Below are 19,036 nucleotides of genomic sequence, written 5' to 3' on the forward strand. Positions count from 1 at the left end.
TAGATGGGATCATCATGGGCAAACAGAGGAAGAATGCAGAGGACTTAGGTAGAGACATAATAGAGGCCCTTGAGAAACGTACAACAAAACAAAACAAAATACCCAAGTGGAATTTCTAGACCTGAAAAATTCAGGCTCTAAAATAGATAATCCACTCAATGGGATTTACAGCAGATTAGACAGAAAGAATCAATGAAAAATGTTAGGAAATATGATAATAAAGAAATATAACCTACCCAAAATGAAGTAAAAAGAGAAAAAAATAACTAAGCATAGCCTTTGTGACTTACTTGGAGTCCCAGGATGGCAATGAAGAAGAATATTTAAAAGGCTAGGAATTTTTTTGCAAATTGGTGAAAAATAAAAACTCACAGGTTTGAGGAGCTCAATGAACCACAAGCAGGACAGAAACAAAAGAAATCATACTAAGGCTATTATAATAGCACTGCTGAAAACCACTAATAAATAATCTTACAAGAAGTCAAAGGAGAGGAAAAAGATAGGAATGTATTATACACAGGGCAACAAGATTAACTACAAACTGTCCAATGGAAACCATGTAAGCCAGAAGAAAGTGGACTGCCACTGCTAAAATGCTGAAAGAAATAGAATTCTGTATCAAAAATGCCTTTTGAAGCAAGATGGCAGAGGAGTAGGAGACCTAAATTTAGTCTAGTTCCCGGAATTCAGCTAGATAGTTATTAAACCATTCTGAACACCTACAAACTCAACAGGAGACCAAAGAGAAGAATAGCAGCAATTCTATGAACAGAAAAGCGATCACTTTCTGGAAGGTAGGATGTGCAGAGAAGTAAATCCGAGGTGATATATGGGAAGACAGACTGTGGGGGAAGGGGCTGGCTCCCAGCAAGTGAAAGAGCAGAGGAGCACAAAATCAGAACTTTTAGAAGTCTGCTCTGTGGAGGTACATTGCTCCAGTGGCTAAGTGGGGGGTGGAATCCTCGCTGGGTCGGTGTGGTCTCAGGACCCTCAGGGTCACAGAAAGATTGGGGGTGCCTGAGTGTGGAAGAGCACCCAGGTATTGGAGCAGGGAAGCTGGCTGCAGAGACGGAGCTAATGAGTGGGGTCTCAGCTCAGGGCTGACATAAACTGTGATCCAAGGCATAGTTGGGCCACTACTCTTTAAGCAGAAACCGCACAAACCGCACAAGTGGCAGATCCAGGGAAAACCCATCTCCACCCTTCCTCTACTGGGAGGAGCAGTATAGGAGTGCACTGCAGGAATCTGCGGGATTTGGAGACTCCAAATGGGGCTGTGTGCCAGAGAAAGAAACAGGAAACAAGGGCAAAAATGAACTACTGGGTCTTCATCAAGATCAAAAGCTTTTGCACAGCAAAGGTAACAGTCAACAAAACCAAAAGACAACCAACAGAATGGGAGAACATATTTGCAAATGACATATTAGATAAAGGGCTAGTATCCAAAAATCTATAAAGAACTTATCAAACCCAAAGAACAATACCCAAAGAACAAATAATCAAACTCAAAGAACAAACCCAAAGAACAAATACTTCAATAAAAAAATGGGCAGAATGGGGCGCCTGGGTGGCTCAGTGGGTTAAAGCCTCTGCCTTCAGCTCAGGTCATGATCCCAGGGTCCTGGGATTGAGCCCCACATCGGGCTCTCTGCTCAGCAGGGAGCCTGCTTCCTCCTCTCTCTCTGCCTGCTTCTCTGCCTACTTGTGATCTCCATCAAATAATTAAATAAATAAATCTAAAAAAAAAAAAAAGAAAGAAAGAAATGGGCAGAAGACATGAACAGACATTTCTGCAAAGAAGGCATCCAAATGGCCAACAGACACATGAAAAAGTGCTCAACATCACTCAGCATCAAGGAAACACAAATGAAATAAAACACAAAAAAACCACAATGAGATACCTCCTCTCACCAGTTAGAATGGTAAAAATTAACCACTCAGGAAATGACAGGCGTTGGTGAGGATGTGGAGAAAGGGTAACCCTCCTGCGCTGTTGGTTGGAATGCAAGCTGGTGTAGCCACTCTGGAAAACAGCATGGAGGTTTCTGAAAAAATACCCTATGACCCAGCAATTGCACCACTAGGTATTTACCCAAATGTAGTGATCCAAAGGGGCACGTGCACCCGAATATTTATAGCAGCAATGCCCACAATAGCCAAACTATGGAAAGAGCCTAGATGTCCATCGACAGATGAATGGATAAAGAAGATGTGGTGTATATACACAATGGAATACTATGTAGCCATCAAAAAACCCCCAAATCTTGCCATTCACATAACATGGATGGAACTAGAGGGTATTACACTAAGTGAAATAAGCCAATCAGAGAAAGACAATTATCATATGATCTCACTGTATTAGGAATTTGAGAAACAAAACAGAGGATCATAGGGGAAGGGAAGGAAAAAAATGAAACAAGATGAAACCAGAAAGGGAGACAAACCATAAGAGTCTCTTAATCTCAAGAAACAAACTGAGGGTTGCTGGAGAGGAGGGGTATTGGAGGGATGGGGTGGCTGAATGATGGACATTGGGGAGAGTATGTGCTATGGTTAGGCAAAAAAAAAAAAGTCCTTTGAAATGAAAGGCAATTAAACACTTTTTTCAGATAAACTAAAACTAGGAGAATTAACAGTAGACCTACAAGAAAATAAATGGCAAAATCTTAGGTGTAAACTCAACCATACAAGTAAGAACAAGATAAAGCTTGTCAAACTGGATAAGAAAGACATAAGTATATGATGTCATCAATAACAACAAAACACTTTAACTATAAAGACCTAGAATGCTTAAAAGTGAAAGGACAGAAAAAGGTATGTCATACAAGCAAACACTAATCATAAGATGGAGAGCTATGCTAATATTAGACAAATCAGACTTCAAAGCAAAATACTACCAGAGATAAAAATGGAACTAGCATAATAATAAATGAACCAATTCAAAAAGAAAACATAATAATCCTACATATTTATGCTCCTAATAATATTCTTATTTATTTTTTAAAATATTTTATTTATTTATTTATCTGAGAGAGAGAGAGAGCGCATGAGAGGGGGATTGATCAGAGGGAGAAGGAGCCTCACCGCTGAGCAGGGAGCCCAATGCCAAACTCGATCCTGGGACTCCAGGATCGTGACCTGAGCTGAAGCCAGTCTCTTAACCAACTGAGCCACCCAGGCGTCCCTATGCTACTAATAGTATTTTTAATACATGAAGCAAAACCTGGCAGAATCAGAAAGAAAAAAAAAGTTAACAATCACAAGAGAGACATTTTAGCACTCCTTTCTGTTACTGAAATAAGGGGGAAAAAAACATGTCTTTAAAAACGATAACCAACTGGATCTAATTTTTGGATAAAGAACATTCCATCCAATGACAGGTGAATATATATTCTTTTCAAGTATATACAAAACATTCACAAATACAGACAATACACAATTTTTAAAAAAGATTTTATTTCTTTATTTGAGAGAGAGAGTAGGAATGGCGGGGGGAGAGGGAGAGGGAGAAGTAGATTCCCCACTAAGCAGGGAGGCTGACATAGGGCTCCATCCCCTGAGATCATGACCTGAGCTGAAGGCAGATGCTTAACCAACTGAGCCACCGAGGCACCCCCAAAATAAACAAGTTTTGATAAATACTCAACTATTTGGAAATTGATCAAGATTTATCTAAGTGTTCCATGGGTACAAGGATAAATCAGAATGGACAATAGAAAAAAAAATAATTGAATGATAATGAAAACACTACATAAAAATTTATGGAATGCAGCTAAACCAGTGCTTAGAGGCCAATTTATAGCATTAAAAATGCTTACCATAGGAAAGAAAAAAAAGTTTCAAGTTTCCATATTAAGGAGCTAGAAAAATAAGAATAAATTAAAACCCAGGTAAACAGAGGGAAAGAAATAACACTTACTAGAAGAGAAACAAAATGGAAAACAAACAATGAAGCCAAAACTCAATTCATATGAAAAGAACAATAAAATGACTAAACCTTTAGCTAAACTGATCAAGGATAAAGAAAATACAAAGGTCCCTCATCAGGAATCAGAGATAACTGCTACAGATTCTAGAGACAGTAAAGAATAATAAGGGAATATTATAAGCAATGTTATAACAACAAATTCAGTAATATAGCAGAAATGAACAAATTCCTTCAAAGACTAACATACTAAAACTGTATCAAGAAGAAACAAAATAGCTCTGTAATAATGAAAAAAACTAAGTTTGTAACTAAAACCTTTCCCAGTTTTACTAGTAAAATCTATAAAACACTTAAAGAAAAAACATTAATTTTAAATAAATTCCTTCAGAAAAAAGAGAAGAACACTTTTGAACTCATTAAATGAAATCAATATTATCCAGATACCAAAAACAGAAAAAGATTTTATAAGAAAAAAAGCATATCCAAAGCCCTAATTAACACAAAAACAGTCTTTAATAGCAAATCCAATGTAGCAATATATAAAAGTATCATGCAACACATAAAGTATAAAGCATCATGTAGAGTTTATCACAAAGACTGTTTTCACTTGCGAAAGTCAATCAGTATAGTTCACCATGTTAATAGAATAAAAAAGTATCATGTGACTATTTTGATAGTGCAGAAAAATAATCTCATAAAATACAACATATATTTGACAAAAAACCTCTTAGGAATAGGGAACAGAAGGGAACATTCTCAGTTTGAAGAGAGCATCCACGAAAAAGGTAATGTTAATATCACATTAAAAAGTGAATGAATGAATGGTTTTCCTCTAAGACTGGGAACAAGGGAAGGGAATCCACTCATACTATTTCTATTCAACATTGTCCTGAAGGTCCTAGCAGTGCAATGAGATGAGTAAAATAAATAAACATAAGTTTAAAATGAAATGCAATCAAACTTTTCTTTATTTATGAACAACTTCATTATCAGGTAGAAAATCCAAAGGACTCTACATATAAACTTCTAGATATACTATGTAAATTTAATATATTTGCAGACTTCAAGGTCAATATAAGTATTAGCAATAAAACATTGTATAACAAGTATTTTTAAATGCCGTTCATGACAGCATCCAAAGCATAAAAATATTTAGGACTAATCTGAGCAAAATATGTATAAAACCTATACACAGAAAACTACAAAACATTGCTGAGAAAAATTATGAAAGCCCCAACTAATATGGAGATATACCATGCTCATGGATTAAAAGATTTGTCATTAAGATATCAACAACCCCAAATTGATCTATAAATCACCGTAATCCCCATAAAAAAATCCCAGTAGACTTCTATTTTTTTTATAGAAATTGACAAATTTATTCCAAAATCTGAATGGAAGTGCTAAAATTAATCTGAAGCATTATAAGACCTGATATCAAGACTTTCTACAAAGCTACCATAAACAAGACATGTGATGATGTCATAAGGAAAGATATAGCAATTAATGGGGAAAAAGAGTATAGAAAAAGACACACACATAATGACTGGGAAAGGGTAGGATTTTCAGGTAACGGTGTTAGGAAAATGGATTATCCAGTCATATGGTAAAAGATAAACAATGCAGTTCACCTCAGACAAAACACAAATTTAAATCAAAATGGTTAACAGACCTAATAGAAAAAGCTGAAATTATAAAAATTTTTATAAGAAAACATGATAAAATCTTTTTGAGAAGGTTGAGATATCTAGAAAAGTTGAAATGAATAGGTCAGCAAATCCTCACATTGAAATAACTATAAAATAGTATAAATGGCCAAAAAAGAACTATTTTAAGGGCTTTGGAAACTAATGGCAAATGGCATGTTAAGAAATGTTTGGTCATTAAAAACTTAACCTTAGTTCAGTATTAACTGTTCAAAGTCTGTCACTCCTGCCAGGGGCTGTTCCCGTGACCTATTCCACATGGTTTGGACAGTAGTACTGCCAGGATGAGGCTGCTTGTGTACACGGGAACACATGATGACAATGAATCAAACACAGAGAATCTTAACAAAGACAAAAAACCAGAACACAGAGAAAGATAATCAGAGAAAAAAATGAACAAAAGCTTCAGAGATTGGAGGGATAACACTAAAATCATTTCAACATGAAAGCTTTGGAAGGAGAGGGGAATCCAAGGGACAGAAAAATATTTGAAGAAATAATGGATAAAAACTTCCCCAATCAGAATAATCTACACTTGCGAGCTCAGCAAATCCAAAGTAGGATAAACACAAAGTGATCCATACTTACACATATAATAATCAAAGCAAGAGTAAGTGGGTGAGCAAACAAGAAGTTAATGAATTTCAACAAATCTTGATATCAACTAGAGAAAAACAACTCACCATAAATACGAAAACAACGAAGGCTAAGGGCAGCAGAATGACATACTCAAAGAGATCAAAGAAAACTTCTTGATCAAAAATTCTATTTCTAGCAAAACTATCCTTCAAAACTGAAGGCAAATAAAGACATTCACAGATAAAGAACAAGAGAATTCATTACAAGCAAACCTGTTTTACAAGAAATACTCCAGGAAATCTTTTGGAACAAAAAGGAATTATCCTTGATTCCTTTTTGTTTCTCCCTGCACATTCAATGCATCAGCAAGGAAGGCCAATTAGCTTTATATCCAAAATAAGCCTTGAATCCATCTATCTGCTTTTTTCCATCTTCCACTGCCATCATGTAAGCAAGAGCCTTGAATTTTCACATGGACTTCCCCATACCCTAAATGGTTTTCCTGCTTACACTCATCCCCCAAGACCAGCCCATTTCTCAACAACAACCAGGGTGTTTAAAAACAACTGGGTCAGGGCGCCTGGGTGGCTCAGTGGGTTAAAGCCTCTGCCTTCGGCTCAGGTCATGATCTCAGGGTCCTGGGATTGAGCCCCGCATCGAGCCCCGCATCGGGCTCTCTGCTCAGCAGGGAGCCTGCTTCCCTTCCCCTCTCTCTGCCTGCCTCTCTGCCTACTTGTGATTTCTGTCTGTCAAATAAAAAAAAACAACTGGGTCATACTATTCTACTTAAAACCTTTTAATTGGCTCTCCATACACTTAGTATGAAATCCATACTATTTGCCATAGCTAAATAAATCCTACAAAAATTTCTCCCTACCTGAACTTTTCTTCTATCATTCTCTCTCTTCTATAAGATGCAGCGACACTGCTTTCTTTGTATTCTATAAATATCCCCAACTCATTCCTGCTTCTGAATCTTTGTACTTACTCTTCCCCTCTGCCTAGTCCATGTCACAGACAACTCATCACACAAGGCTGGGTTCTTATTATTCAAGTATCCCTTCAAATGCCGCTTTCTCAAAGAGGTTTTTCCTAATCATCCAACCTACCCACCATCACTTGCTTGCCCTACCCTACCCACCAACACTTGTTTGCTTTTACCTTTAAAAATTTCATAATAGCATTTAGCATTACCTACCATTATAATGCTCATTTATTTGACTATTCATCTAATGTCTACCTTATTCAAAAAACTGTAAGGTTCATGAGGATAGAAATCTTACTATCTTCTTCATCAAATATACATAACTTTAGACCTCATGCTAAAATAGAAACAATTCTGAACTTGAAAGATTTAAAAGCCTTTTTCTTATTTAATATTTAATAAATGTCCTATCTTAAAAATTGTACTAGTCTTCTGCCTCAAAAGCTGAATAATCCTCCAACACCATCTTGGGTATTGAAAAGAATGCAATATGCAGTAACTTCTGAGGGATAAACAATGAGACTCTTGAGAACTGGGATATCAAGGATATCCTCTGGGGACTGGGGTCAAAAGCACCCCTCCATCCCCAATTACTACCTTCCTAGGTCTTAACAGCATGAAGCATTTTAAAAAGCTCCCATTTAAATACAATTTTTAAAAGTTCTGTTCAGTACAACATAAATTAGAACTATTATTGTGGCTTTAATTCCTAAATTCTAGCAATCTATATATGGACAATATGCTATCAAAAAAATTAACCCATCAAACATCTTAAATCTTTTCCTTCAACAAATTCTTACAGTCAATGGAAAAGAAAAAGAAAGAACTTTATTAAATGCATAAGTGATCTTTAGAAAACGCCAGTAAGTTTCAAAAACATGCAATAACCTCAGACTGTGATTTCATTATTGATGAGATATAGGAAAGTAGATAGCTTATACCTAATTCACCCTTAGGGTTGTAATTCAATATCAAATTTTATTCTCTAAAATTGAGATATTTACAATAAATATTTACTCAAGGATAATATATTTTATACAGTGGTAAAAACCTTATTACAAAAGAACTTGAAGATTACTCATTTTACTTACCAAAATGCAGTCCACTTTAGATTGTACAGTTTTGCTAAAAGAAAAAGAAAGTTAAGTTAATAAAAATGATAAATATTTAAAATAGTAAAATTCCTTTTAAGATTAGCATCATACCTTAAAACTGCATTTTTCACAAAGCCAAACAAACATCTATTCCCATTCACTGCACTAAATTTAGTCCTAAAGCATGATCAGAACATCTTCTGCTACATAGAATCAACCTACTGTTGTTACATTGTATCATTTTAACAGATGCTTTGCATAAACAATTAAGTTTTTAGAGATACATAAAAATGTAGTTAAGTATTATACAAAGAAATAGGACACAAAGTTTATAATGAATTACAATTTTTAATGTATGCCTGCCACTCTGGAAAATAATTTGTTTAGCATTTAAAAGCCATAATGGTGTAATATAATCTGTAGTTCTAAAGACTTATAAAGTAGATTGTCTCCTCCCTCCCTCCCTCTCACATATGTACATGTGTGCACACACACTCACACAGGCTAGGGAAAGGAATCCCTAAACATAACTGATATGATAATGAATTGGAAGGGGAGAATACATTTAGAAATAACCCAAAAAAGTGACTATATATCAATTTACCAAATAAGTGAATTACTGAATAAGTGAACTATTAACATATAATACAAATGAAGCCAGTATAAAACAGTTAAACCATCACCTGGATTTTGTTATAACACAGTAAAGTATAAATGCAGTGAAATAATGTGTAAGTTCAGAGACAGTTTATATCTTAAAAGATGCTACAAACCAAATTATCTTTCATAAAAGGTTCTACAGCAAACAAATGTCAGAAAATTTGGTTATTTGCCTCTGTATATATATCTATACAATTAGAGTAAAAATCAACATTTAGAACTCATTTGTATTAATACAATCAATAACCTCAAAACTTTTCATTTGTACTTAGATCTCAAATTTCATTTTTTAAAGAACAAAGTATAACTAGGTTAAGTTCAACTGCAAAGATCAGAATGACTAAAAGGAACAAGAAAAGCAAATGATACCTCCACTTAAGAGGAAATGAAATCCCCTTCCCACAATCCCACAGAAGACTTTTCAGAGGTTTTTAAGTCTTTTGGGATCGTTCGTATAGCTTATAACTCATTCATTAGCAGCTAAAGTCTGCTACTTTTTTCTCTTCTGAGTAACTCCCAGTTTCCCTGAGGTAAGAGAGTATTGATTAAGAATTGCTCCTAAAAAGTAATGCATCAAGAATCCAACCACTGTTCACCACCTTCTTCTAAACAACCCCCCCTCCATTTCCGGTCTAAAGTGTTGCAGTAACCTAACTGGTCTCCCCCCGCCCCCGCACCCCCAACTAACTCTGTGGGCTATTCTGAACAAAGTGGCCAGAGTGATTCTTTGTCCAAACCACATTAGTTTTCTGCTCCAGTCTTGATCATAGCCAACAAAGTCTTGCATGACCCAGCCTTCTGCTATCTTTCCAATCTCATCTCTTACTATTTCTCTGTTCTTCATTCATTCAGCTCCTGCCACACTAGCCTTCGTGCTCCTTCTCAAGGCAAGAGCGAAGCCTTTGTATGGGTTTTTTCTGTCAGCCTCTAAGATTCTTCTCCCATGTAACTTATCTGTTCATTTTCTTCATGACTTAGCAAGATGTTTTATTTTACAGATAGTTCTTCCCTGACTTTCCCATATAAAATATTCCGCATCATTCTATCCTTCTTGCTCTGCTTTGCTTCTTACTATTGCACTAACCACCAATCATTTTATATATATATTTTTAAAGATTTTATTTATTCATTTAAGAGAGAGAGAGAGAGGGGAGAGAGAAAATGAGTAGGGGGAGGAGCAAAGGGAGAAGTACACTCCCTGTTGAGCCAGGAGCCTGATGCAGGACTCAATTCCAGGACCTTGGGATCATGTCCTGAGCCAAAGGCAGACACTTAACCAACTGAGCCCATTTTATATTTTTATTAATTTATTTGTTTACTGGCTATCTTCCTTGACTAGAATTTAAACTCCATGAAAGCAGGCTTTGTCTGTTTTGCTCACTGCTGTTATCATCTGGCACATGTTAGATGTTCAAGAAAATCTGTTAAATGAATAAATGACAAAAACACATTCAGCCCCCTATACTGGGACCACTTAAAAAAAGGTTTTTAGAGAAATTAATATGAAACTGAAAATGTAATTATTTTTTAAACCACAGCTCTAAATATACTCCTTTTCTACCAGAAACCTGCTCTGTGGAATATCTGAAGATGACTGTTCTTATTACAAACAACTTGGTAAATCTAAAAAGTATGTGTAAAAGATAACCTTTGAAAAAATAAACTTAAAAGGTAAAATGTAAGTGCTTCTAAGCTAGATATGAATTTTGGCAATCACTTGACCTAGCCTTTTGATTATTTTTACTTCATACTTGACATAGGCGTTAACAGAAGGATATAGATTAAGTCGCCTTTGTTCTTCTGTCCAGTCTCATACCATTTCACTACCTTCCCAAAGATAACTATCATTAATTTGATGCGTAAGCTCCCCAGTTGATATTTTAATACTTGTATTAGATATACAAGTCTATAAGCAACATATACTGCTGTTCCAAGAACCTTTTAAATGTTTATATAATTGCCTTTACATTATATACATTCTGCAATTGTTTTCATTCAACATTATTTTTGATATCTACACTTAAGAAGTTCATTCATTTTAACTGCTGAAAATTATTCAACTGAGTGATTATATCAAAAATATTCATCTATTTCTTTACTGAAAGCCAATTTTACACTTCCCAGTTTTTCTTACTAACAATGTCACAATAAACTTTGTATATGTCTCCTGGTGTACACATGTGAAAATCTCTCAGTTACAAAATCAAAAGTTAATTTTCAGGGGCTCATGGATGTATCTTTTCAATTGTATAATATATTATCAAATTCTTCTCCCAAGCAGTTTATATCCATTTACACTTCCATCAGCACCACATGATAGTCTATATTTTCCTACTACTTTGTACAATTATTTGCCATTTATACATGATATCTAACACACATGTTAAACACTATCTTAATGGATATAAATTTTTTGAATTTGTCATTTTTCCCAATTGCTAGCAATATTTTTCATCTGCTCACTGGCCATATGGATTTTCTCCTCTGTAAATTGCTGGTTCATATTCTTTGCCCATTTTTAAGTGGAGTTGACTATTTCTTATTAAGTTGTAGCTGTTCTTTATACACTATGGACAGGAATCCTGTTACATATACTTAACTTTGCTAATTATATATTTTAGTGATAGCTTACTAAAGTTTAAATTTTTGATTTAGTCAAATTTATTAATTTTTTCCTTTATGATCTGTGTTTTTTTTATCTTAAGACATCCTATCTAGCTAAAGTTTTAAGGACATATATCATTCTAGTATTTCTGAAGTTAGCTTTTTCAAGTTTGGTCTTTATTTGAATTAGGATTTACTCTTACGGGTGTGGTATAATACATATTTTCTCTCTGGTAGGCCGACTGCTCCCTATTTTATTATGCCCAAGTTTGCATGTATGCTTGAATCTATTTTTGGCTTTTTTTCTGTTTAATTATTAATCTATCTTTGCACCACCACTCTAAATTTACCTGTGCTTTAAAAATTAGGTCTAGTTATTTGCTTAAATGACTTTTTTTGACCATTTTCAGAACAGTCTTGATAATCCTTAGGCTTTAAATATTCCAGGTTGAGTTTTTGGTTTTTCCAATCATACAAAATTCTTGCTAAGATTTATATTGAGCTGCACTGATGTTATAGATTGAAGTGGAGGAGTTGACTCATAATTTGATTTATTTTTGCCTGTCTTTAAAAATGTCTTATAATTTTCTCTGTATCTTTTTAAAATTATACTTTCTAACTTACTAATGTACATGCTGATATTCACAAAAACTATTAGTTTTCTATGCTGACCTTTTAGTTCTAACACTATATAGATTCTCCTGTAGATAACCATTTCACTCACAATTAATGAAAATATTTTTCTTCCTTTTCTGTCTCTATACCTCTTTTCACCTCCTTTCTTATCTAATTACTTTGCCTAAAATCTCTGGTCTAAAGATGAAGAATTACAGTGACAGCAGACATCCTGTTCTATTTCCAGTTTTTGTTTCAAAATTTTAACACGATGTATTATAATATTCCATTTAGTGGGCATTTTATTATTTCCTACAATATTCCTGAATATTCAATATTTTTACTGACTCAATTAAAATGATGCTTCAATATCCTGATGTTCTGCTTCAGAAAATGACTTCCCACATGTAACAGTGATACACTGTAGACAAAATATAAAAACCGGGCATCAAAGTTAGAGTGACCAAAAGCAGGCAGCAACTAGAGGGAAACATCCTTAAAAGAAGGGAACTGTGTTAGGTAGGATTTATCATTATAAGGCTATTTGTCTGAGGGCACTGATCCACCCATGCAACAATGATCACTGAAGAATAAGGCAGAAATCTGCTCTCTTGCCAGCTGAGGAGGCAGAAGACAATGTCTGGGATTGCCAGAGCCACTGTAACATGAAAGATGAAATCATAGAAAGGATGGCGCCACAAAATTTCTTTATAAACTATGCCCAAATCTTTGGATGACCTTCCTCTGGGAAAGACTCCAAGGCTTCCAGAAAAAAGCAATGGCTGGAAAAAGTGGCAAGATCTGAGTTGAGTCTCCTTGCTGCTTATTATAGGAGTAATAATGCTGGAGTTTGAATCCCAACATGTTACAGAGTACCAGGACAAAAAAATCCAAAACACAAAAAACCCCACAACACTCAGAGAAAAATAACAGAATCCAAAGCCTACAACAATGTATCACCCACAATGCCCATTACACGAGCAAAATATACCAAAAAGAAGAAACAGGAAAAAGAGATCCAGAGTCAAGACAAAAAGCAGCTCACAGAAACCAAATCCTCAATGATCCATATGTCAGAATTAGTCAAGGATTTCTAAGCAAGTATTATAAATATGCCCAAGTATTTAAAGGAAAATAATGTCATAAGAAATGTATACATGGCAGGGGAGAACCTCAGCTGAGAAATGGTAGTTATGAAAAAGAACCAAATGGAAATTCTAAAACTAAAAAGTAAAATGTCTAAAATGAAAAATTCATTGGATTACCTTAACAGCAGATCAGATACAGCAGAAAAAGGGTCACTAAACTGGAAAATAAATCAATACATCTTATTGAATCTAAAGGAGAAAGAAAAAGATTTTCAACATAATAAGCAGAGCCTCAGGGATCTGTAGTATAACATCAAGTGGTCTAACCACGTACAGTTGGAGTGGACAGATAATGGGACAGAAAAATATCTGATAAATGACCAAAAATTTCCCCAAATTATGTGAAAAACACAAACTTACATATCTAAGTTCATTAAATTCCAAACAGGATTATTACAAAGAAAACCACACATGGGCACATCATAGTCAAAGAGATGAAAACACGAAGATGAAAAGCAAATTTTGAGGTCAACTGGATGGAGTAAAGTTAACATTATATGCAGTAAAAAAGTGGTATGAATGATAGCTGACTTCTATACAGTCAACTGATTTGCAACAGAAGTTGCAAACAGAACTAAAGCATTTAAGCAATAAAAGAAAATCCTTTCAACAAAGGCTGAAGGAATAACCGGATATATCTATAAACAAATGAACATAACTCATTCGACTAATTTTGAGTTGGATCTTAAAATTAACCATAAAAATATAAACTATAAAATGCCTACAAGAAATCACAGACTATTATGACCTGAAAAATACACAAAGATATCTTGGGATGCAATAACCCTTAAAGAAAAAAAAATAAATTAAACTCGATCAAAATGAAAATCAACTGTATTCATCAAAAGACATCAACTAAGCAAATAAGCCATCACACAAAACCAATATTTGCAAAACATACACCTAACAAAGGACTTATGCTCAGAATATGTTATAAATTCCTACAACTCAACAGTAAAGTCAATTAATAAATAAACAACTGGAATAGACAGTTCACACAAAAAAAGGAATATACAAATATCCAATAAGGAAATGAAAAGATGTTCAACATCATTAATCATTAAGGAAATGCAAATCCAAATCATGATGATTTACTATTATATACTCACTAAGATGGCTAAAATTAAAAACACAGTTTGGAGCAACTGCAACTGTCATACATTTCTGGTGGAAATGTAAAAGGTAAAACCACTTCAGAAAAATTTAGTTAAATATAAACTTATCTTTTATTGTGGCAATTCTACTCCTAGGTATTTATATTAAAGAAATGAAACTCTGTATCCATGAAACAGGCTTGAACAATAATGTTCATAGAATCTTTAGTCATAATAGCCCCAAACTGAAAATAATCCAAATGGCAGTCAATGTAAGAATGGATAAAAACATGGTATAGTCATAGTACTCAGCAATTAAAAAACAAACAAAAAACAACTTATAATACATAGAAACACATGGATGAATCTAGTAGATATTACAGCGAGCCAAAGACACCACACAGAGAAGTTCACTCTGTACAATTCCATTTATATGAAGTTCTAGCATAGACTAAATTAATCTATGGCAAAAAATGTTTTATAAACATTTTAATTAAATAGTATCAACCTGGTAGTTGGTATTAGACAAAAATAATGAAATATCAGTATCATAATTTTGCTGTGGTATTGTAACAACAAATGTTATGGAACATGCTAATCATTCATCTTCCACATCTGTCATTTCAGGCTTTGCATATCAGGTCAGATCAACACAATATTAAGAAGTAAAAATCTTAACCTAGACCTACAGAGTAGGGAAAAAAGGGAAACATAGCAGCAAGGAAAGCATATACTAATTTAATAAAGAGAGATACAACTTGAGAAAGCATATTTTGTTTTCCCTAAACTGAATTACAGAGTGAAGCTGGGGAAACTTTCTTACCTAATGCGGTTATACAAAAGAGACAATAATTTTAAGAAGTATATGTTAAAAAAAAACCCAACAAACAAACAAAAAAACTTAGTCTAAGCTTACTTTACCTCAAAGAAATAACCATGAAATAACCACTTTACTTCACAAAAATAACCATGTAATACCCCTTTTCTTCAGAGTTCAACATGCCGCAATAAATAGATTACTAGTCATGGGCCAAACATACACAGACTATAATACATAGAATGTATTATATGTATATGTATATGTATATGTATATGTATATGTAACAATACATAGAATATAACACATTGTAAGTAACAATATGCCTGAAAGAATAGAGATGCTTTTTACAACTGTTCCAGAAACTTTGTTTTCCCAGTTTCCACAAACTGTTTATTAAGTATTTATTACTGATATCATTCTAAGAGACTCCCACTCATCTCTCCAGTAACAGGTTTGGCTTCCACCCAAAAGTTCAATACTATTTCTTCTACATTTATTTAGAGTCTCCAAGTCTGAATTCAGAATGACTCACAATTCCTATATACTTGATTCAAAATTCTCATGTTGCAGAAATTTTGATCTACGAATACCAGATATTACACTTCACCTATGGAAAATCTGAAGTAGAGGAGGTAAGTGTAATACATCAACTGTAAGAAGCTCTTACATTCTAGCCTAGTCAGGATAAGTCAAACTCTTAGCTTCCTCGTCCTGCAAAATAGTTAATTCTATTAAAAGTATATTGACTTTAGATCCTTTTTGTGGATTATGACTTAGCTCACAGTCCATCAAAGTAAAAGATGTTTTTATCTTATACTTTTCTAAAGCATTTACTTTTAGTTTGCTCAAAAGAGAACAAAAAAAAATTTTTGTTTTTAAAAATAACCACAATAGGGGCGCCTGGGTGGCTCAGTGGGTTATGCCGCTGCCTTCGGCTCGGGTCGTGATCCCAGGGTCCTGAAATCGAGTCCCGCATTGGGCTCTCTGCTCAGCGGGGAGCCTGCTTCTCCCCACCCCCGCCTGCCTCTCTGCCTACTTGTGATCTGTGTCTGTCAAATAAATAAATAAAATCTTTAAAAATAAAATAAATAATAAAAATAACCACAAGAGTAGTGGCTAATTCTATAAAAGTTGAAAGATAAAAAATATATATATAAAGCAAGCTACTCTTAATCCCATCATCCAGAAATATTTATTTGTACACTTACTTGTCTTTTTAAAAAAGATTTCATTTCTTTACGTGAGAGAGAGAGAGAGAGAGAATGGAGGTGGGGGCAGAGGCAGAGAGAGAAGCAGACTCCCCTCCTTCAGAAGGTCTTATAATCAGAAGGTCAACAGGAGCCTAGCTCTATATCATGATGGCTACATCAGTCACTGCACTTCATCTCATCATGTAAGCATTTCATCACCCTCATATCACCACAAGAAGGGTGAGTACAGTCAGATATTTAGAGAGAACATATTCACCTAATTTTATTATAGTATATTGTTATAATTGTTCTATTTTATTATTTGTTGTTAATCTCTTACTGTGCCTAATTTATACACTATACTTTATCATAGGTATATATGTACTATGTATAAGAAAAAAACATAGGTACTATCCATGGTTTCAGGCATCCACTTGGGTCCCTGTTGGAATGGGGACGGGTAATGTATGTCACTAAACAATATGAAGCAGTTTTGCTTACTTTATAAACATGGAGTTATGATGCATGTATTAGTCTACCTTCCCCCCCCTTTTACTTACGGGGCTTTTAGAACGTGTATCTTTTTATTCATTCTAGTTTATCTGTTTTAACTGTTACTAGTGTTATGGGTTGAATTATATATCAATCTCAGTACCTCACAATGTGAACTTATTTGGGGACAGGGTCTTTACAGAGGCAATGAAGTTAAAAGAAATCAGTCATGCGGGTGGGCTCTAATCCAATACCACAGCTGTGCTAATAAAATGGGAAAATGCAGATATGAAGGCACATAAGGAAGGAAGAAGATGTGAAAAGACATAAGGAGAAGGCCATTTGCAAGTCAAGGAAAGCAAACCCCTCAGGAGGAATCAACATTATGAACACCTTGATCTTGGACTTCTAGCCTCCAGAACTGTGAGAAAATAAGTTCCTGTTGCTTAAGCCACCTACTCTGTGGTACTTTGTTATAGCAGCCCTAGAAAACTAATACACATAGCATCCCATTGTCTGAACATACCACTTTTCATTTATACATTCTTTTACTGAAAGATACCTATGGTGTTTATAGCTCTATACTGTAACACAGAATGTTGCAACAAACATTTGGCATACAGCTCTTGTTATGCAACACTTTTTCTCAGACACATACACAAACACATACACAAACCTTGCAGGGGAATTCTGGTATGTTGATCTTCAACTTTCTAATTATTGCTAAATTGGCCTTCAAAGTATACTCCATCAGTTGTATATGAGAATAATTTCTTTACCCTCTCCAAAATCTGGTAATGACAGACTTTTGCCAATGTAATGTGTGTGAAATTATTTCACTGCTTTAATATGCATCACTCTATTAATGAGGTTTAACATCCTTACATGTTTATTGAACACTATGCTTTCTTATATGTACTGTCTACTCATAATCTTTACCCATTTTCTACTTTGTTGTTTACTATTATTATTTTTATAATAATGAGTCCTCTTTATACTTTGATACTAATCCTTTGCCAATTATTTAATTACAAATATTTTCTCCCCATCTGCAGCTGTTTTTCTTTTTATGGTGTTGTTTTACAGAAAGCTTTTATTTTAATGTATTCAAATTTATTAGTATTTTCCTTCATGAAAAGTGTTTTTGGTGTCTTGTTTTTAAAAACTTTTCCTTTCATGACATCACAAATCTATTTTCAGGGTGCCTGGGTGGCTCAGTCAGTTAAGCGTGTGACTCTTGATCTTAGCTCAGGTCTTGATCTCAGAGTCATGAATTCAAGCCCAGTGTTGGACTCCATGCTTGGGGTGGAGCCTACTTAAAAAAAAGAGGGAGAGATTTATTTTCTTATAAATGCTTTTCACATTTGGTGCTTGAGGTCCCTTGGATTCTTTGTGTGATACATGTATTTTTTTCATATAGATAACTAAAGGTCCAGTGGTCCACCCTTCCCTTGCAGACAAGGCTGCTGTTTTGTTTTTGTGTTTCCTAAGTCTAGCACTTTTCCTGGTACACATCAGGCAATGTGTGCTCAATAAAATGACAGATGGAGGGAAGGAAAGGGAGAGAAAGAAAGGTGAGGCAGGGATAGGAGTGTGGGAAAAAAATATTCAGATCATGGTCCTTAGTGCAAACTTAAGTATCAAAACCATACAAGTCTAAGGGTATTAAAAACAGACTCAGGGGGTGGGCTGCAGGCAAATGGGCTTTCCAGACTCTGGAATGCTGGAGGCAAAGATATTGATCATGTAACTGGGTAACCACTCTGCTTTCTCTCTCCCAGGCTGAGACTATGGCCTTGCCGGTACTGAACAGGTTTAAAATCCAAAAAACTGTGATGTTTTATAACTATCACTTGATTATTATTTTAAGTCTTGGCAGAATTTTAATGAAAGCCTAAGTATAAAAGGCAATGATATATCATACATTTGATCCAGCTGAACTCTTCCTAAAGGTAAGGTAGCTGTACGCACACAAGAAACCCCAGAGAGACTGAAAAAGCTGTTTAAAGATACGCTGCATTTACTATTACTCAGAATAGTCATTTGACTTCTGTATCCTTAACTACATAAAACAGGAACATACAACAGGTGAGTAGTCTCTCCCCAAGAACCCCTACCTTT

The 19,036-nt window shown here is 34.7% G+C and overlaps 1 protein-coding gene across 1 annotated transcript in view; it reads right to left on the minus strand.

The window, feature by feature from the left end:
• Nucleotides 1–19,036, minus strand: part of RFX7 (regulatory factor X7) — a 135,593-nt gene that overhangs the window by 68,655 nt on the left and 47,902 nt on the right. Inside the window, exon 2 of the mRNA XM_080808777.1 lies at nt 8,290–8,323. Coding sequence (XP_080664903.1) covers nt 8,290–8,323 — 34 coding nt within the window. The remainder of the gene's footprint in view (nt 1–8,289; nt 8,324–19,036) is intronic.

Source organism: Martes martes (genome assembly GCF_963455335.1).
Source record: "Martes martes genome assembly, chromosome: 7".
Taxonomy (NCBI): Eukaryota; Metazoa; Chordata; class Mammalia; order Carnivora; family Mustelidae; genus Martes; species Martes martes.